Below are 17529 nucleotides of genomic sequence, written 5' to 3'. Positions count from 1 at the left end.
CAACATATTCATTGGACCAACACTAATTTCTTTTTTTAATTTTACAATTTTACTACAAATTCATTTAACAATATATTTACACAGTTGTGTAGGCTGTCCACTGTAAAACGATTGTCCTTTCAGAGCACTTTATTTTGTTCTTTTTCCTCCTATTACGTCTTATTATATACTCCGTATAAAACACGACTTATGACTGAGGAATGGCTTCGTCAAAGAACCCACACGACATAACGTGATGCAAAACGCAATAGTGCCAAAGTGCAATAACATTAGTCCAATATTATTATCCTTATAACGTTAGTCCCATATAAGTATCCCATATAAGTAAAAAGACGAAACTCTATCTCTAATCTTAATTGAAAAACATATCTCGCTCATCTTATGATTTAGTCAATAGTAGTCAGCGAGTAGCTTGAAGCTCCATTCATGGCAAGCTTATGCAACAGCTGGTAGCAGCCCATTGTGCCTGAGAAGTGGCTCTGGAGAAGGTTCTCGTCCTCGGAATTCCACAAAAACCTGTAAAACACCCAAACAACGTAAGAGGATGCAACGTCCATAAATCTATGTCAAGCAGCCATGTACACGCTCTATTTCTACCTCCAATGGCGCTTTTCCACCTCCAAGAGCAAGTATGGTTTCACGGAATCTTTGCCCGGTTTCTTGAACAGCCTATTAACAATGAACACCACATCCATTATGCGGGTATAATTTGGCTACTTGAATAGTGATACACAAGATTTTATCTTCTACTATAATAAAAAGAAATAAATTTAAAGAAAATAGGGAAAACAGACATCATAAAACTAAATACCTTCTCGTTATCTAGTCCGACATCCTCAAATGCAGAGAAAGCATCAGCAGACAAAACCTCCGCCCACTGCATAGCCAGTAGCCATTAATATAGTCTCACATTATTCTAACAAATTTAAAATTAAACATTATAAACAATTTTTAGCAACTAGAAATATCATGAGACACCTCACCCACCCAACCAAGAAAGGAAGGGTAATGATAGCAAGTGCTTTAGGTGGACATGCAATGTCATGATTATTATGGCACAAAGTTGGAGGTGGAAAGATATGATTGTCAAAATGTACTTCCAAAACAAAATCAAATGTGAAGAGAATACATTAAAGCACATAATAGGTAAAGAAAAGAACCTTGTAGCTATAGTATCCTGCAGCATATCCACCATTAAATATGTGGGCAAAACCACAAAGGAACTTATCATCGGGAAGTGGGGGTAGCACTTGTGTCTTCTTACTGACCCGTTGGTCGACATCATAGATTGATTCTGAACCACCTGGGATGTATCTTGAATGCAACTCAAGATCGAGAGTTGCAAATCTTAACTGCAAAACAATATGCATAAAGATCTAAGTAGCAATCAACTCAGTCGATGAAGCTCCCATAGAATTTCTGTTTTCTTATTATATATGGAGTATTTAGAGAGGTGGCAACTTTTATTATCTGAAGACATTTAATCCCTTATTCTCCTTTTGATGTTTTCTTTAGTACCACATGGAAGCAGTGGAGAAAGTAGGGGGAGAGATTGAGAGAGCACATGCAGACCACCAACTAGCACTCACCTGACGGAGACTAAAGGAGCCAGCACGGAAAGTCCTAGCAGCAAGGAGCTTCTTATATATGTCTTCAGGAAGAGACTCTCCAGTTTCATAATGCTTAGCAATACTCATCAATGTATCTCTGCAAGCCATATGCAAAATATGAATAACCGATAGTAGCAATAATTAATTACGTGCATCTTCAATAAGTGCATTAAAAGTCACAGAAAAACTTAATCATCAAATATAATATCACATTTTAATCAATAAAGATAACCAACCATGCTTACATAATCAGGAAATCAGTGAACTGGAAATGCAATGCACATAATGGAAAATTTCTATAGAAAGAACATTAGCATTGATATTTTAGGTTGATTCCCAAGAAGAATGACACCGAGGATACAATACTTCAATGTTCAAACATATCAACCTCATTAGGCATTTACAAATTGATTGCAAAGGTTTTCTTTTTTAATCAGAAGATTATTGCATCACTCATGCTCATCACCATACCATGTTTCTTCAACATGGCCAGAATTAAGTTAACTTTAGCCAAACCTTCCCATTCTTGCAAAGGTTTTCTTTTTTAATCAGAAGATTATTGCATCACTCATACTCATCATCATACCATGTTTCTTCAACATGGCCAGAATTAAGTTAACTTTAGCCAACCCTTCCCATTCTCCTAAATGAAATAAAAGAGAAAACAAAACAATACAAAAGCAAATGTGCATTCAACTCCTGAAAAGAAATTGTTCAGCACTTCAGCTGCACACCAAAGAATATCTACGGCATTACGCCATTACATATTTAGCAGTAATGAGTTAATGACAACTAAAGCACCAAATACCTGTGATAGCACCAATTCTCCATAAATTGGGAAGGTAGTTCCACAGCATCCCACTCTATGCCTCGTATACCAGCGACCAAACCCTCATTCTCCCTAGTCAGCATATGTTGAAGGGCATGGCCAAACTCATGGAAGACAGTCTCGACCTACATAAAACCCAGGAACCAACAACAAACCAAAGATGCACTTAATAAGATTATAAGAACCCCATTTACAAATAAAAAGTTGCAAGATTAGTCTTCCATTAAGCGTTACAAAGTATAACAATTTGAACAGTTGAGAGATATTCTCATTTATTGTATGACACTTTTCTTGCCTACATATAAAATGAAATTTCACATACCCCAAAAAAAGTTTCATTGATTTAAACAGATAAAGAGAATGAAAATTAGACTTAGACCAGCATGCATAGACTGTACAAAGAAATGTAAGCTACACCAAATCACTAGCAGATCAGCACTTCACAAGAATAGAATTTTAGGACTTGGGCCCAAAAAATTAAGAACAGAAATCAAGTCCGTGCTTACCTCACGGAATGTCATCAGGCTGGGTTTGTCCCCTACAGGTGGCATTTGATTGCAAACCATGTGGGCTACAGGCAACCTAGGAGAAGCACCATCTGGCGACAGCACGCGACTTCGACCGACAACTTCATCCATCCATGCGCCTCCACGTTTTTCAGATGGACGTGAGTATGGATCAAAATAGAAATATGCAATGGGATTGCCAGATGAATCATTCACACGGTAGAAGCGGACATCCTTGTTCCATACCTAATTAATAATATTGTTATCAGTACAGATACCAGCTGCACTTCCTCTTCAATGTAAGTGGATAAACAACTGGAATCTAACCGGAGCTAATCCATCAGCTGGTTCAGCACGTATTCCAAAAAGCTTATTTGCAAGATTAAAAAGTCCATCCATGACCCTTGGTAATGGAAAGTATGGGCGCAGTTCTTCCTGTAAATTGTATAAAGGCTAGTTAAATCAAATCTGTATATACAGTAAAATTTGAGGAAAAGAATGAAAAGTGCATCCAATTAGCTAAGGGAAAGGCTTTTGTAGTATGCAGTATAATCATCACGCTTAGAAGCAAAGCACAAAGTTTCCACAATTATGACTGATGAGTAGTAGAGATAAGCAAAATATACATACATCAAGTTCATGTAGCTTATAAGCAATTTCCAGAAAAAGACAAAGGCACCCAGTATTCAAAAGATGCAACCGGATGATCATTAATAAGTTTAGGTGGGTTGATTCTATGGTATCTGAACTCTTAAAAGGTTACAGTATATCTAAAGTACTAAACTATTGTCAATGCTCCCAAAGAAAATGTGCAGGCATAGTTAATATACTTGCAGAGCCTCTATCAGACCCATTCTCTAATTTGTTTGCCACTAAGACAGATGGACAAGAATGAAAGAGGAGCACAGATTTGCATCTGTTTATTCAAGGATAATTTACTTTTTGATTCATAGAGAAGGAGATCAAACCTCATTTATTTCATACTTGGATTCACGAAGCCTCTCACTCCAAAAAGAAACATCCCAATGGTTCAAATCATCCGCTTCTGGAGCACCTTGACTTTTGCAAAAATCTTTAAGCTCTTCCATATCTAAATTAAGAAGCAAATACCACTTAACCACAACATAAATAAATAAATAATGAGGTGACAGAAATAAAACTAACTTCAACAAATATCATTTAAAAGAAACAAGTATTAATCTACAAATATATGTATGAAATTAGCCTTCATGCTTTGTCAACTGAATCTAGTTGGCATCTTTTGTATACATCAAGCATACATGTGTTTCTAGGCCGGAAAAAGTAACATAATGCAAAACGAGTACAATTGTAACAAAACCAACACTAAAGATAATATCACTAAGCCTGAATTCATCTTGAAGGAACAACTACCTTGAACTGCAGGATCCCAAGAAGCAACGCGAAGTTTTTCGAGGAGCTCTTCTGCTTTATCAACAGTTGCCATCTTCCTGGCCATGCTTACCTATTGCTCCAATGTATAAGAGTGGTCGTGCCACTGAAAAGTAGTACATATAATAAATTAATAATGAAGAAAGATCATACCTCTGCATAGTTATTGTATCCAAGAAGCTTTGCCTTCTCCAACCTAAGCTTCAGAATTTGGTCAATAATTGCTGTGTTATCAAGGTCTCCGCTTGAAGCACGAGTTATATAAGCACGGTACACCTCTTCCCGTAATGTGCGATTTTTTGCATGTTGCACTACTGACATATAACTTGGTGCATCTAATGTAATAATCCATGGCCCACTTTCAGCAGTAGCATTTTCATGTCCCTGTCAACAGTCGCATAGATGTTAAGGAAACAATCAAGGAAAGCAAACTGAATATGTCAGATAAGTGAGAATAAGGAAGACATTCAAAGAAGTAATACTTTAGACACTGCAGTCTGTGCAGCCAAACCAAGAGCTGTAGCCGGCAACCCCTCAATTTCTTTCTTATCAGTTATTAATTTTTCAAACTTCTTTGTGGCATCTAAGACATTCTCCCCAAATTTTCTTGACAGATTTGACAAGTCCTGCAAAACAAAGTAAACAGTTACAGTGCTGCAAATTTGGAGTGAACAGAAACTATCAAGCCTTCAATTTTGTTGGAGTAAACAGTTATTCAGAAATCAAGCCTGTAAATACAGCTGAGTCTATCAAGTTGGCAGCTAAGTAGATACCTGCTCAATTTTGTTGAATATCTCTCTTTTATCACCTTCAAGGGCAATCCCATTCAGCACAGCCTCCTTTATTTGAGCTGGATGGGTAGGAAAGAAAATGTGAAAAAGTCCACAGGAGCACTCATTGCACATTGATATAAGCAATATATATTCATCAAAAGAATAAAGTGAAGAGCTTTGGCACACATACCTTCAACTATTCGTTTGCGAGAATCACTCAGACCATGCCAGTCAGAAGACTCTTTGATAGCTTTAAATGCATTATAAATTGGCTTACTCTGGCCCAACCTAAGCTCAAAAGCAACTTGTTCTGGCTGTAGGCCAATAACAAAGGATACACAAAGTAATTAGCACTGAAGAACAATTTGGTCCACAAAATATCCAGCAGAAAATACTTTTTAGCCCTCAATGATCAAAGCTTTGAAAACTACCTAAATACTTAAATTCAACTTATCAAAAGTTCAAAACTTGTTGAAATGTAAATAGTCCCTAGGCATTTTAGTCAATTGCTAAAGTATAGCCCAGCGTAAGCGGAATTGAATGACCAAGATAAGCCCAATAGTCCTCAAATCAAAAGCCTCTACCCTAGAATGGGCCAGTGATGAGAAATCCGATACTGACCTGAACTTCTTCAATGGCGGAGCGGAGTTCAGGATTATCTTTCACGGCCTTTAAGTGATTAACTGCGCCCCAAACCACAGCCAATTTATCTATGATCTTCTCCAATGGCTCCACCAGCTTCGGCCACGTCGGCTCCACGGTCCTCTCCAATTCCTCCAATTCACCTTCCTACATCCAAAATCCAATGACACAAACTCATCAAACGCTGTCAAATAAAGCCAAATATACAGACGCGCAAACAACATACGAGCTTCTTGAGCAAAGCGCGGATTCCGGGGCGGACGTGGGAGGCGTCGATGGCATCGAACGGCGGGAAATAGAAATCCTTCAACAAAGGATTATCGTCAGCGGTGGGCGCGGCGGCCATTCCGGAGACAGCAGGAGAGGGCGGGGCGGAGAATCGGCGCGCGCAGGTTAGGCGCTTGCGAGGAGAAAGAGAAAACGGGAGTGTTGACTTGCGGGTAAAAGTGTGAAGGCAGAGTGAGAAAGAAGAAGACCAGAGGGGACAAGGGCGGGATTTAAGAAAATGATTGGGGTGAGAAAGGGAACGTGAGATAAACGAGGGTTTTAAGCAGAGATGCTGATAAAAGATGGGGATAGAACGAGAAGGCGAAAAACAGGCCGCCATGAAAATGAGGATGAAGCATATAAGTAGGGAGTGAGGAGTGTTATAACCGCACCTGGTTCTCGATGGCGTATCGGATAAACTTGTTGGACTCATTCTTTCAGCGTTTCACCAAATCAGGATCCTAATTCCTAATTTCTGAACCCTAACATTGGGTTCGGCTTCATTCGTAAGTATGTAATTGCGATGATTTCAGTAAAAGTTTTTGAGTGTCAACCAATTTGATATTAGAGTATGATTTATTTACCCTTAGTTATACAAGGTTGAAAGTCATGGACTCAAGTCCCCGTGAAGTGATATTGACTCTTTGTGTTTCAGTAGGTTAAAAAAATAGTTATGAACAAATATTATATTCTAAGAGAGTCGGTTGTACTAAAAAAAAAAACAAGAGAGGGAGAATAAACAATCAAAATAAAATATTGAGAAAAAGAGAGAGAATATAGACACAAAAAAGGAGAGACAAAAAGTCAATTTGTTAACTCCCAAATTCTACTCCATCAATTATACTCTCTGATATGGCAAGTATAGATATGACATTTTCATCTTATGGGTCTAGAAAAAGTTGTCTACATCCAATATTTATGAGAAGGAGTAAAAGTTGATAGTAGAATATGAAAGTCCAAGTAGTATTTTCCATTTAAAGGTGCTATCTTAAAGTGTGTGTTTCATGTATGTACTTTACTAACTTGTTTAAGGAGTTTGCTTCACCCACTAGCTTAAACATTCACACGTAGCTTAGTCATGAGACAACATTTAAATACTACGGAGTACATGACTACCATGTGTGAAGACAATCATTTTTGTTCAAAAATCTACAGCAGAAAAAGTAACAAGCTGAAAGGTCATTTCATGCAAGTGATAAAAGTTGTAACATTATAATAGTTCCCTACTTATATTTCCAAAGATTTTAAAATAAGATGGCAGGAATTACATTTCTATAGCCCAGTAGATGGATAAAACCAGTCTGCTAATTGGACCTATTCCACAACCAGTAAGTTGTTCTGGGTTAATCCCTCACCAACAGTAGGGTATTCTGGGGATAGTTGCCACTCTCCATTCACCAAGAATTTGATCTCATACCTTCACGATTTAAGAATATGGATCAACTAAAAGTAACCAACTATTGATGATTGTTATAACCTCGGTATAGGTGGTTGAAGAAAGTGGTACCTTCCAGGTCTAAGCAGTAATGTTGTTGAAAACTGTGTGTATGAACCTGTGTACTCTGGTGATAAGTGTTCTCCTAGACTCCAGCCATCAAAAGATCCCATAACTTGCACACTCTGAACAAACCAAATTAATATCAGACCCCAAAAAGTTCAAGGATATATTTTTCTTCTCTATCGATCAGAAAAATTCGAAGTTGTTTCAAGTTGAATATCTCAAAGGTGGCATCTTTTTAGAACCTCTAGCTGTACACTGTATCTCTCCTTTTTTCTTTTTCTTTTTTTTTTTTTGCTTTTATCAAAAAAATCAATATAATGGACATGCTGGACAAAATCCAATGCAGACAGAGAAAACTTCCATACGAACTGACCTCTGCCACACCCATCCAGAATAAAGGAACCTCTTTGGGTTGAGCAGTTTCCACATCCTTTACTTGTTCCTTTAGTTTTCCTTTTAAAGCTTTTCAAAGCAAATAAGCCAAATATAAAGTCCATATGAAGAAAAGGTCTTGTTAGACATACACAAATGTTGAGGTAGTGGATATGCTTGTTATGATCAGAGTGTATAATTATGGAATATTAACTAAAACTAGCTAAACCTTGTTTTCCAATCAATTAACTCCTTTCCAAAATAACTTTGCAATGCATTTAAAGAGGATATTACTAAACAAACATCCTAATTCACATAATCAATTGTTTTTCTTCTTTTTTTTGGGAGCAGACGTCATCTTTGATATTTGCATGAATGAAACATAAGTAGGTGAAACTGTAAAACAGCTGTTAGTACCTTGGAGACGTGAAAGGAGGTGAGACTGAATATATTTCCCATTAATCTTTCTTGTACCTTCTGGAATATTAGCTTTTGCAATTTCTTCTGCCAAACTGACCAAAGCCTTCAAAAAGAGATTAAGAGTCTTATTCATACACCAAAATCTAAACCTCAAGTGGGACTTCTTTTTCTCCTTTCTTGTCTTATAAGTTATAATTACTTATCTTCAGACACATGAAGTGTTAAATGGCAAGACTTAACTGTAAGCATATGCTGATATGCTACATTTACATGGTTAAGAAGCTATAAAAGAAGATGTATTTTTTGATACAGAAAAAAGAATATACATAATTGACATGAATTGCATCCTCAAACAGTTGTGCAAGGGTCTAAAGCTTTGAAACTGAATGGAAACTTATGTGGATAAGAAACCATAATGAAAGATGCATACCTCAATCTCGAGTTCTGCCACTGCAAGATCACTTTTGAAACTAACCAGTTCATCCTCCCGTGATTGCAACTGCAGAATCATAGCAAGAAAGGTTCCCAAGTGCAACAGTTATTGCATCATGTTTAATTATCTTCAACAAAAAATAATACAATAAAGCAAGAAATCCTATACGAGTTTTTGAGGGAAAATGAAGGTAAAAACCTGGCGTTTAAGGAACCTATTATGTTGATTGGCTTCACTCAATTTCTTGAGCAGCTTTAATCTTTCAGAATCAGTCAGCAGCAACTTCAACTGTTCAAGAATGTTAAGAGTATAGTATTAGCTCTGTTCAACAAAATATCACCCATCTCTAATATGACTAGAGTAGAGTTAATACCCAATTTAGTCCTCGATACAGTGGTTTTTCTCGATTTAGTCCTAGCTGCTAAATGACTTTATGTGCTTAATTGGGTCTTGAATTTTGATGATTTTATCTAATTGAGTACTTTGTAAGGCCTTCCATCTATTGGCTGCTAGAATCAAGGACTAAATCAAGAAAAAGCACTATAGTCGAGAACTAAATTGGGTAAAACCACTATAGTCCAGGACTAGAATGAGTAAAACCACTATAGTCGAGTACTAAATTCAGTATTAATATAGGAAAAAAAAAAAACAAGTTATCCAAACATAGGATTCAATTAGGTGAAGTTAAGCAAAGTCATTTAGGACTAAATCGAGAAAAACCATTATAATCTAGGACTAAAATTGGGTTCAACTAGAGTATTAATCAAGTTCATCTCTGCATCAACAACTATTGCACAACAATATAAAAATATATATATACTAATATGCAGTACCAGAAAAGGAGAGGCATAGCAACTAATATTCTTTTAGCTACTTCCAACTGTTGGTTTACAACTATGGACCAAATAATTTACCTCCTCAGCACTCAAAGGTCGATCGAGATCATCCTCATTCGAAGAATCGGTATCAGACTCGTCATTCCTCGATATATCTGGTGATTGTAGAGCTGAAAATTCCTCCTCCAAACTAACAGGGTTACAAAATATCCTCCCCGAAGCACGCTGTGAAGTATATTTCCCTATGGATACTTTATGTAATTTGACTACCATTCTCTGCAAACCCATCCTTGGACTGCTGCAAGGAATGCTTCCTTGAAGCCTAGTAGTATTCTCCATCTTGAACCTTCCCATTTACCGTAAATTGAGAATTTTTCAGCAAATAAACCATCAAATGCAAAGCAATATCAAACTATACGACAGCTTCGCAAAATCGCGATGTAAACTATTCATTGGAATGCAAAGAATACCTTGTTAAGCTTGTTTGTATTACGGTACAGTCCATATTCGAGTAGTTCCTACAGCCAAAAATCAAAAGCGTCCTTTTTCAGGCATACAATCAAACAAGTTGCCCGCAATTCAAACTCCACCGCTTCAATGAATAATTTGTAATGAAAATAAAACTCAAAAATAAGCAGGAAGCTAAGGATTTTGATTAAATCGGAAATCACATACGATCGGTGAAAAACCTTCTGAATTTGTTGCAAAGATGCAAAGTTGGGCTGGGCGTGGGAGGTGACTGATGGAAAGGCAAAGGCGTTCGTCTGTGTGGCAGAAATATTTCTTCCAGAATATTCTTTATTCTTTAATCACCACTCGAGTACTTGAGTTTACTGCTTTTTTCTTTTTTTTTTTAATATTATGATTTTTACAAGATAGTATATATTCAATGTTTTTTAAAAACTATCAATACAAATAATCTAAACTCTCGAAGGTTTGAACCAATAACTATCTATTTGGAATGGTAAACAGAATGTCATCACACTATATGGTAGTAAACTAAGTACTTGAGTTTATTTTATTCCCTTGCCATTATACGGAGTACAATTTTTTTTTGTACATTAAGTTTCATATATTATTGCTATAGCAAAACTTTAATATGATAAATCAAACAAATTAAACTAGTCATACGAGACAACATACACTAAGTTTTGTTTGGTAAAACATGAAAAACTTAAAATAATACTTTGTAGCTTATTTTGAAACGTTATTCCAAGTATCGTTTAAAAATAAGGTATTAGCTTTTAATCTTTATTCTTTTTTTTATCATTACTAATTTACAAAAATAGCATCTTCTATCCTTCATTATTTAAAACCCTAAATCATAATATCTCAGTTTATTCTTTTATATATTTTTATAGAGTTAATTCTATTTTTGATCTTAGATTTATAAGTGTCGTTCTACTTTTAGTCATTTTTTTTCAAATCATCCTATATTGGTCTTAGTTTTATTGTGGCATGACCATTTTTGGTCCTCCGTTAACAAAACCTTTAAACTGCAGTTAACTATGAGGATAGTTTTGTCTTTTTGGTACAAAGTGTATATTTTTATTTTTATTACAAAAAATAAATAAAAAATCCCTAATTTCTGAATACTTTTTCATCTTCAATTTCTTCTGCGCTACACGTATCACGTAGCCGTAACAACCGTCCCCCGCAGCAGCATCGCGGAACAGCTTGCACTGCATCCTTAAATTCTTCATTTCAATCATTAAACATTTGAAGACATAATGAACTTAGGAGTTCGTATCCACATATTCAAAGTAAAGCACAAAACTTGAAAGCTGAAATTGCTTTGAAATCAAAGAGAGTACCGCTGTTGCCTGAGGCGATGCTGTGGGAGACGACCGTTACGACTTACGACTACGCAATACGAATGTTGCAGAAGAAATTGAAGATGATGACAAAGTATTCAGAAATTAGGGATTTTTTTTTTTTTTTTGTAATACAAATAAAAAAAAATACACTTTGTATTAAAAAGACAAAACTATCCTCATAGTTAACGGCAGTTTAACGGTTTTGTTAATGTAGGACTAAAAATGGTCATGCCACAATAAAACTAGGACCAATATAAGATAATTTGAAAAAAAAGGACTAAAAGTGGAACGGCGCCTATAAATCTAGGACCAAAAATGGAATTAACTCTATTTTTATACTTATCAGCTTATTCAAGAACTAATTTACCAAACACTATAATTTCAATCAGTTAACTTATTAGCTACTAGCTTTTTAGCTTTCAACTTTCAGCTAATTTTTCAGTTAGGTGTGCCAAATTAAACATCGCCATAAATTCATTGTATATTTTGTTTTGGTCATATCACTTGTGAAATAAAGAATAGCCTTAAGTGGTTCGGGCTATTGAGCTAGCTTGTTCATACCCTCGAGCTTATTAATTTTAGGCTTATCGGACTATAAAAATTTTGCCCTAACCCTAAAATTTCTTATCAAACTAGCTCATCGATTGTGAACTAAGATGGGACAATGTCATAATATATTTTAAAGACTAAAAGTAAAATTCATTTACTCTTTTCGTAAACTATACTCTGGTCATCTCATGGAATAACATTATTTTCCTCTATAATATAATATGATAGTTTTTTAACTCTCAATTTATATGCTTTTAAACCCTCTTTACAAAGTTGATACTTTTATTTATATGCTTTAGAATCTTCTTTATGTCCCGAGCGTTCGACTAGCGCCTAACGCCTTCTGTAATATTGGTAAATACAATGACAAGTTACATGCTAATCAAGTAGAAGAAATTGTTGTCAAGTGTCTTGTGCTCAGATGACATATAGTGATTCTCCCATATGGGAGGTCATGAGCCTCAGTGGAAGCAGTATTGACTCTTCGTGCTTCAACCCTAAGGACTCTCTCGTTGGCGAGACTCAATTCCTAGTCTAACATAGTCTATTCTGACCTGGAGATACACGATGGAGCTCACATTTTAATTCGATTTCAACCTTATTTGTAAGAATAATGCTTAATACATGCCACTTTTTGCAATTATTGAACTACAGCTACTGATCTCATGGATCTTCATACTCTCGACGTGGTGATACTACATTTGCTTTTAAAATGTTAAATGTCATTTGATATGATTTTGTCTTTATATTGCATATGATGAAATTAAAGAAATTATGAGAAGTACTAACATTCTTTGTTTTGCAACGAAAGTCTCAAGACACTTTGAATGCTATATGCATTTAGCCTCTAGGACTGAAATGTTGATACAAAAATTGAGAGATAAGGATGGGAAACAATTTTTGAGAATGTAGTACTGTATCATTTTGTGAGCATCATAATAGTCAAGTTCAATTCCTAATATGAATACTTGTTTCTCTAATATTATTGAGTGAGTCTCATGTGAGATTGATTTGTGAGACATGTCAGGTCAAGATGAAAATGTAATACTTATGTTGAAAAATGTAATATTAAACGTGAATAAATTATTTGTTGCTTATAAGGTAAAATATAATACTTTTAAATCAAATGCAATATTAAGAGTTTGAAAAGTTATTTATTAGAAAAATTGTACTCCGTAATATTTATAAGAAAAAGTGTAATACTTATGAAAAAAAGACTTGACCCATCTCATGAATAAGGATTTGTATGTTAGACCGGATTTTCAATGAAAATGTTATAGGTTATAGGTTTGACTCATTACTAATCATGGAAATGTTCTAACAAATAACAATCCATTTTAATAAAAATTAACTACTATTTTAGTCTCAACTATCTTTTTTATTTTTTGTTGAATTGTTAAGAACATAGATTTTAATTTGACAACATCAACAATGATGTTATTCTGCAGTAGTGATTTCAAATTATTAAAACAAAATTGTTGAATGGATTCATTATAATGTAACTTAGGAGGACAATTGATTACTTTATAGCACACACTGACTCGATCTTGCATATTAAAAAATTCATTAAACCTAGTATATATGATACTTGGTCAGGCTACAAACAAATTTTTGTACGTATACATAGTTTCTTTCCTACTTATTGAATTTTAATGAGATTCTAATAAAGGCCTGCGTTACTCAAATTATCTAAAACATAAATCAAAATTAAATTTGAAATTTCAGGTGAACCGATTAATTTTTAATTTGAATATTTTAAATTGTTGTATATATGCATATAAGTTCAATTAGAGTACGGAGTATTAAATATTAAAATTTCATTCAAATCTTAATTGTAACTTGCAAATTTTATTATAAATTATATATTTTGTATTAAATAATTGTAATAATATTATTAAATTAATTTTCAAAAATTTCTTATTAAATTTTCAATATCTTGTGCTATTTTTAGTTCAATGGTATACAAAAAAAAAAATATTAATACTCAAATAATGAAGTAAACATAAAAATGAAATTAATAATACTGAATATATTTTTTGATATTTCCAAACTAATCGAAAATAAACACAAAATAATTCCCATCCGAGTTATTATTTAGTTCAGATATCATTCGAAAATTTTGAATATTTAAAATGAAATTCAAGTATATCCAAACTTAATTGGCATCTACTTATAGACTTTAATTAAACTAAATATTCCGAAACCTTTTAAGAAACTAAAGCTAACTAAACTAATAGAAGAGGAGTATGAATGTGGATTATTGACAAATTATGGCTCCAGGCGGCGCGTGGAACATGCAATGTTGTTTACAAGCAATTACAGTGTTTAACGGTTTTCAAAGAAAAAAAAAAAAACAGTGTTTAATAATCGCAGCTTGTTGGGAAGCTTCCAAAGAGTTTAATGAGACGTGAATGGGAAACCTAAGTATTACCTCAACTTGAAAATTGAGCTCCGCACCTCATTGCGATATTTCTCGGCCAAGTCTGCAACTTGTTCCGATATTTCTCAACTAAATTCGCACCTCGTTACGACATTTCTCGGTCAAGTCCGCACCTCGTTCCGACATTTCTCGGCTATGGCCCGCACCTCGTTGTAACATTTCTCAGCCATTTCCACATCACGTTGCGGCATTTCTCGGTCTTCCTTGAATGAATTTTATACACCAGTTAGCTTAGCCTAAAGTTTTTATTGAGGCAACCAGTGTAACACATTGTTCAACCCACTACATGTACTCGTTTCATTGTCTAGATATTTCTCACTAGATTTTTCTACAGAGGTTTTTAATGAGGCATGAGTGTAGTAAGATAATGACAAAGGGAGTGTTATGAATATATATATATTGATAGCCATTATTTCATGATCTTTCCATTGCCACCTCTTCATCTTCTTCATTTATGTTGTACATATGAAGGTCAAGTTTATTTCGTATATATAAGATCATATGTTTCATTTGTAATCAACAACATGATATACATATTAAAATTATCCTCTATCCTCTCCCTTCTCTCCATATATATTCTTTCTATTGTTCTATTATTTAACAACATTTTATTACTATTTCAGTGATTTTTTGTTTGTGTCTAAATATGTTGGTTTGTAAACGTCTTTTGTGAAAAGAAAACATGTCCCATGATGATAGTAAATTAATAACGAACTTTATCATGACTTATTCGATATCATTTAAGTTTAAGAAATCTTAATTTGCGTCTAAAATTATAATCAAAGTATCGAGATACGCTCGGAGGTGGTGGCAGTGTGATATATAGGCCGGGTAGCTTAGGTAGGAGCAGGGTCGGATTTTAGGGCCGGATTTTAGGGCGTGCAAGATGTGCAACCGCACAGGGCCCCAAAATTTTGGAGCCCCTAGTCCAGCCCTAGTCTAATAGTTAGTATATGTATTTGTGATTATATTGGTCCAAAATTAAATTTTTTGCATTTTTTCTTTGCAATTTATACTTTGATAGGGTCTCACTTATTTACTAGCACAGGGTCACGCAAATATAAAAACCGGCCCTGGGTAGGAGCATGGGTATCCCAAATTTTGAAGATTTTTATATAATGTAGGGAAATATATTATAAATTATACATAAAATAAGATTGCTCAAGAATAGTTTAAAAGTACATGTAAAAAATTATTCCCTATTTTATTTATGAAAAACTCATAGCCAGGACCGTATCTGAGCATGTCTAACATGTATGACCGTACAAGGCCCCAATTTTTGGGGGCCCATATTTAAAAAAAAAATTATATGTATATATAGTTTATAGTGTACACAACGATGATAGGTATCATTGTGTTCAATATTAGGAAATCTTTATTGAATATTAAGAAATTCCTAGTAGGGTGGACTTAGTTTCCTATTCCTATTAGGGTTTCATATTCCTATGATAGTTGATAGTTGTTTAGATGATGTTTGTCACAATGATAAATCAAGTGATTCTCTTTTATTTGACATATATGATCCAAGAAATTGGGATGCCATTGATTCTAAATTAATAGATATTCTTGTGAAAGATGGTTTTAAAAAAGATTGTCAATAAATAGAGGCCCTAAAGATAAATTCTCTAAAAGATTTTTGTTAGTATTTTATATGTATTTTTTATACAATATTTATATTTTGATACAACTTTTTGAACAACTATTATTTATATATAGAAATTACTCAAAAAAAAAAAGGGTCCAATTTAAGATATGGTACAGGGCCCCAATTTTTATTGGAACGGTCCTGTTCATAGCCACTATTAAAAATGCACTCGGGGTGAAGCTAGCATTGAAGGTAAACCAACTTAAGTTGTTCATATCTAACCGGTTCAAGGCAAGAAGACCAATAGACCGCTCCGACTGAGAGTCAAACTTAAAATCTTGTATTACCTTTACCAACATAAATAATAAATAAAAACAAAGTTGAAGAATCTTACATCTATTACTGTTACATACATTCCTTGAAGAAAAAAATGATACGGAGTATTATAATAACCAAACGTTATTTCCTTACTGTACTGTTAGGGGTATTTATTTATTTTTAATAAATTAATAATGATATATATAAATGTTTTGATTTTCTTTATTTATTTTTTTGTTGAACCTTAAAATTCTAGAAACATAAATAATTAAATATACAGAATCCACTTTGTTATATTATTACTTTACAAAAAATTATAATTAAGCTTGGATTTTATAATGAAAATAAAGAAGAGATAGAGAAAAATCCAAGTGTACAGCCAACTCGGCCGGCATGCCAATAAAGCGGTAAAATTCAAAGAACGCAGCCGGTTTCCAGTCACCTTCTAGAACTCTCGCTTCACCAGATATGCCTTGTTTCATCAATTTATTATAAACGGCGTCGCGCTTCCAACTTTACTGCGTATTATCAATGGAATTACATCGTATTGAATCATTCACACCTGTAAATATACGGAGTAATAACGCGTCTTTTTTAAAAACAATGTCTTGTTTATGTTATTATGTATGGAAAATAATTTAAATAAATTTAGTAAAATCCTAATATAAACCAATTAACTTAAGTTATTCGTAGCTAACTGACTTAAATCAAAAATGTCAATAGCTCAATCTTAGCTAATTGACTCAAATCTCCATTCGAATGGTAAACCAAGTTACTACACGGGTAGTAGCTAGAACTTTTATGGACAATATTAATGTCTGTATGTGTCGACGTACACGAGTCAAGTCTTTTTCAGGTTCATTCTGAATTTAATTTGAGCCCTTGTGTGCAATAGAAAATTTCTATGCTATACATTGTATATATAGTGGAGCAAATCTCCTTACTTTTTTTGAGTGGGACAAGTGCTTGTTTCAAGCATTTTCACCTCTATTTCAAACTCAAATGTGTCTACTTTAAAATTCAATTTCTCATTCACTCACTATCTATTTTGAAAGTACAATATATCAATCTTTTATTCTCATTATGAAGAATTAGAATCTACTTTAACCCGACTTAAATTGAAAGAGGACCCCATAAATATTTGTACCACAGTCACTTTCAATGCTATTTTTCTAAGAATTCTAACAGCAGTGTAAGGGCTTAATCTAACTGAAAACTTAG

The 17529-nt window shown here is 34.1% G+C and overlaps 2 protein-coding genes across 2 annotated transcripts; both read right to left on the bottom strand.

The window, feature by feature from the left end:
• Window positions 1-248: 248 nt before the first annotated feature.
• Window positions 249-6514, bottom strand: LOC115999644 (probable cytosolic oligopeptidase A). Its single transcript, XM_031239486.1, has 16 exons — window positions 5997-6514; window positions 5750-5917; window positions 5319-5442; window positions 5129-5205; window positions 4838-4981; window positions 4509-4739; window positions 4338-4428; window positions 3914-4035; window positions 3273-3380; window positions 2946-3191; window positions 2419-2564; window positions 1590-1707; window positions 1161-1352; window positions 812-877; window positions 598-669; window positions 249-516 (listed from the first exon to the last, which is right to left on the bottom strand). Exons 1-16 carry the CDS (start codon window positions 6468-6470, stop codon window positions 436-438), a joined length of 2460 nt encoding a protein of 819 aa, XP_031095346.1. The 5' UTR covers window positions 6471-6514; the 3' UTR covers window positions 249-435.
• A 673-nt stretch (window positions 6515-7187) lies between these two features.
• Window positions 7188-10399, bottom strand: LOC115998247 (protein PTST, chloroplastic). The gene is made up of 9 exons (XM_031237753.1): window positions 10275-10399; window positions 10070-10117; window positions 9678-9945; window positions 8962-9051; window positions 8761-8829; window positions 8328-8433; window positions 7912-8000; window positions 7545-7657; window positions 7188-7454 (listed from the first exon to the last, which is right to left on the bottom strand). Exons 2-9 carry the CDS (start codon window positions 10102-10104, stop codon window positions 7352-7354), a joined length of 873 nt encoding a protein of 290 aa, XP_031093613.1. The 5' UTR covers window positions 10105-10117; window positions 10275-10399; the 3' UTR covers window positions 7188-7351.
• Between the last annotated feature and the right edge of the window lie 7130 nt (window positions 10400-17529).

Source organism: Ipomoea triloba, chromosome 12, assembly GCF_003576645.1.
Source record: "Ipomoea triloba cultivar NCNSP0323 chromosome 12, ASM357664v1".
NCBI lineage: Eukaryota > Viridiplantae > Streptophyta > Magnoliopsida > Solanales > Convolvulaceae > Ipomoea > Ipomoea triloba.
Note: the sequence above shows the minus strand (reverse complement) of the source record. Positions and strands in the feature narration are given on the sequence as shown.

Coding starts and splice junctions, on each gene's coding strand:
- LOC115999644 (XM_031239486.1), bottom strand. CDS start 6,470: ATGAGTCCAACAAGTTTATCCGATACGCCATCGAGAACCAGGTGCGGT. Junction 5,443..5,749: donor CCGCCATTGAAGAAGTTCAG/GTCAGTATCGGA, acceptor ATTGGCCTACAG/CCAGAACAAGTTGCTTTTGA. Junction 3,381..3,913: donor CCAAGTATGAAATAAATGAG/GTTTGATCTCCT, acceptor TACAATTTACAG/GAAGAACTGCGCCCATACTT.
- LOC115998247 (XM_031237753.1), bottom strand. CDS start 10,104: ATGGACTGTACCGTAATACAAACAAGCTTAACAAG. Junction 8,830..8,961: donor ATAGGTTCCTTAAACGCCAG/GTTTTTACCTTC, acceptor ATGATTCTGCAG/TTGCAATCACGGGAGGATGA. Junction 7,455..7,544: donor TTACTGCTTAGACCTGGAAG/GTACCACTTTCT, acceptor TAAATCGTGAAG/GTATGAGATCAAATTCTTGG.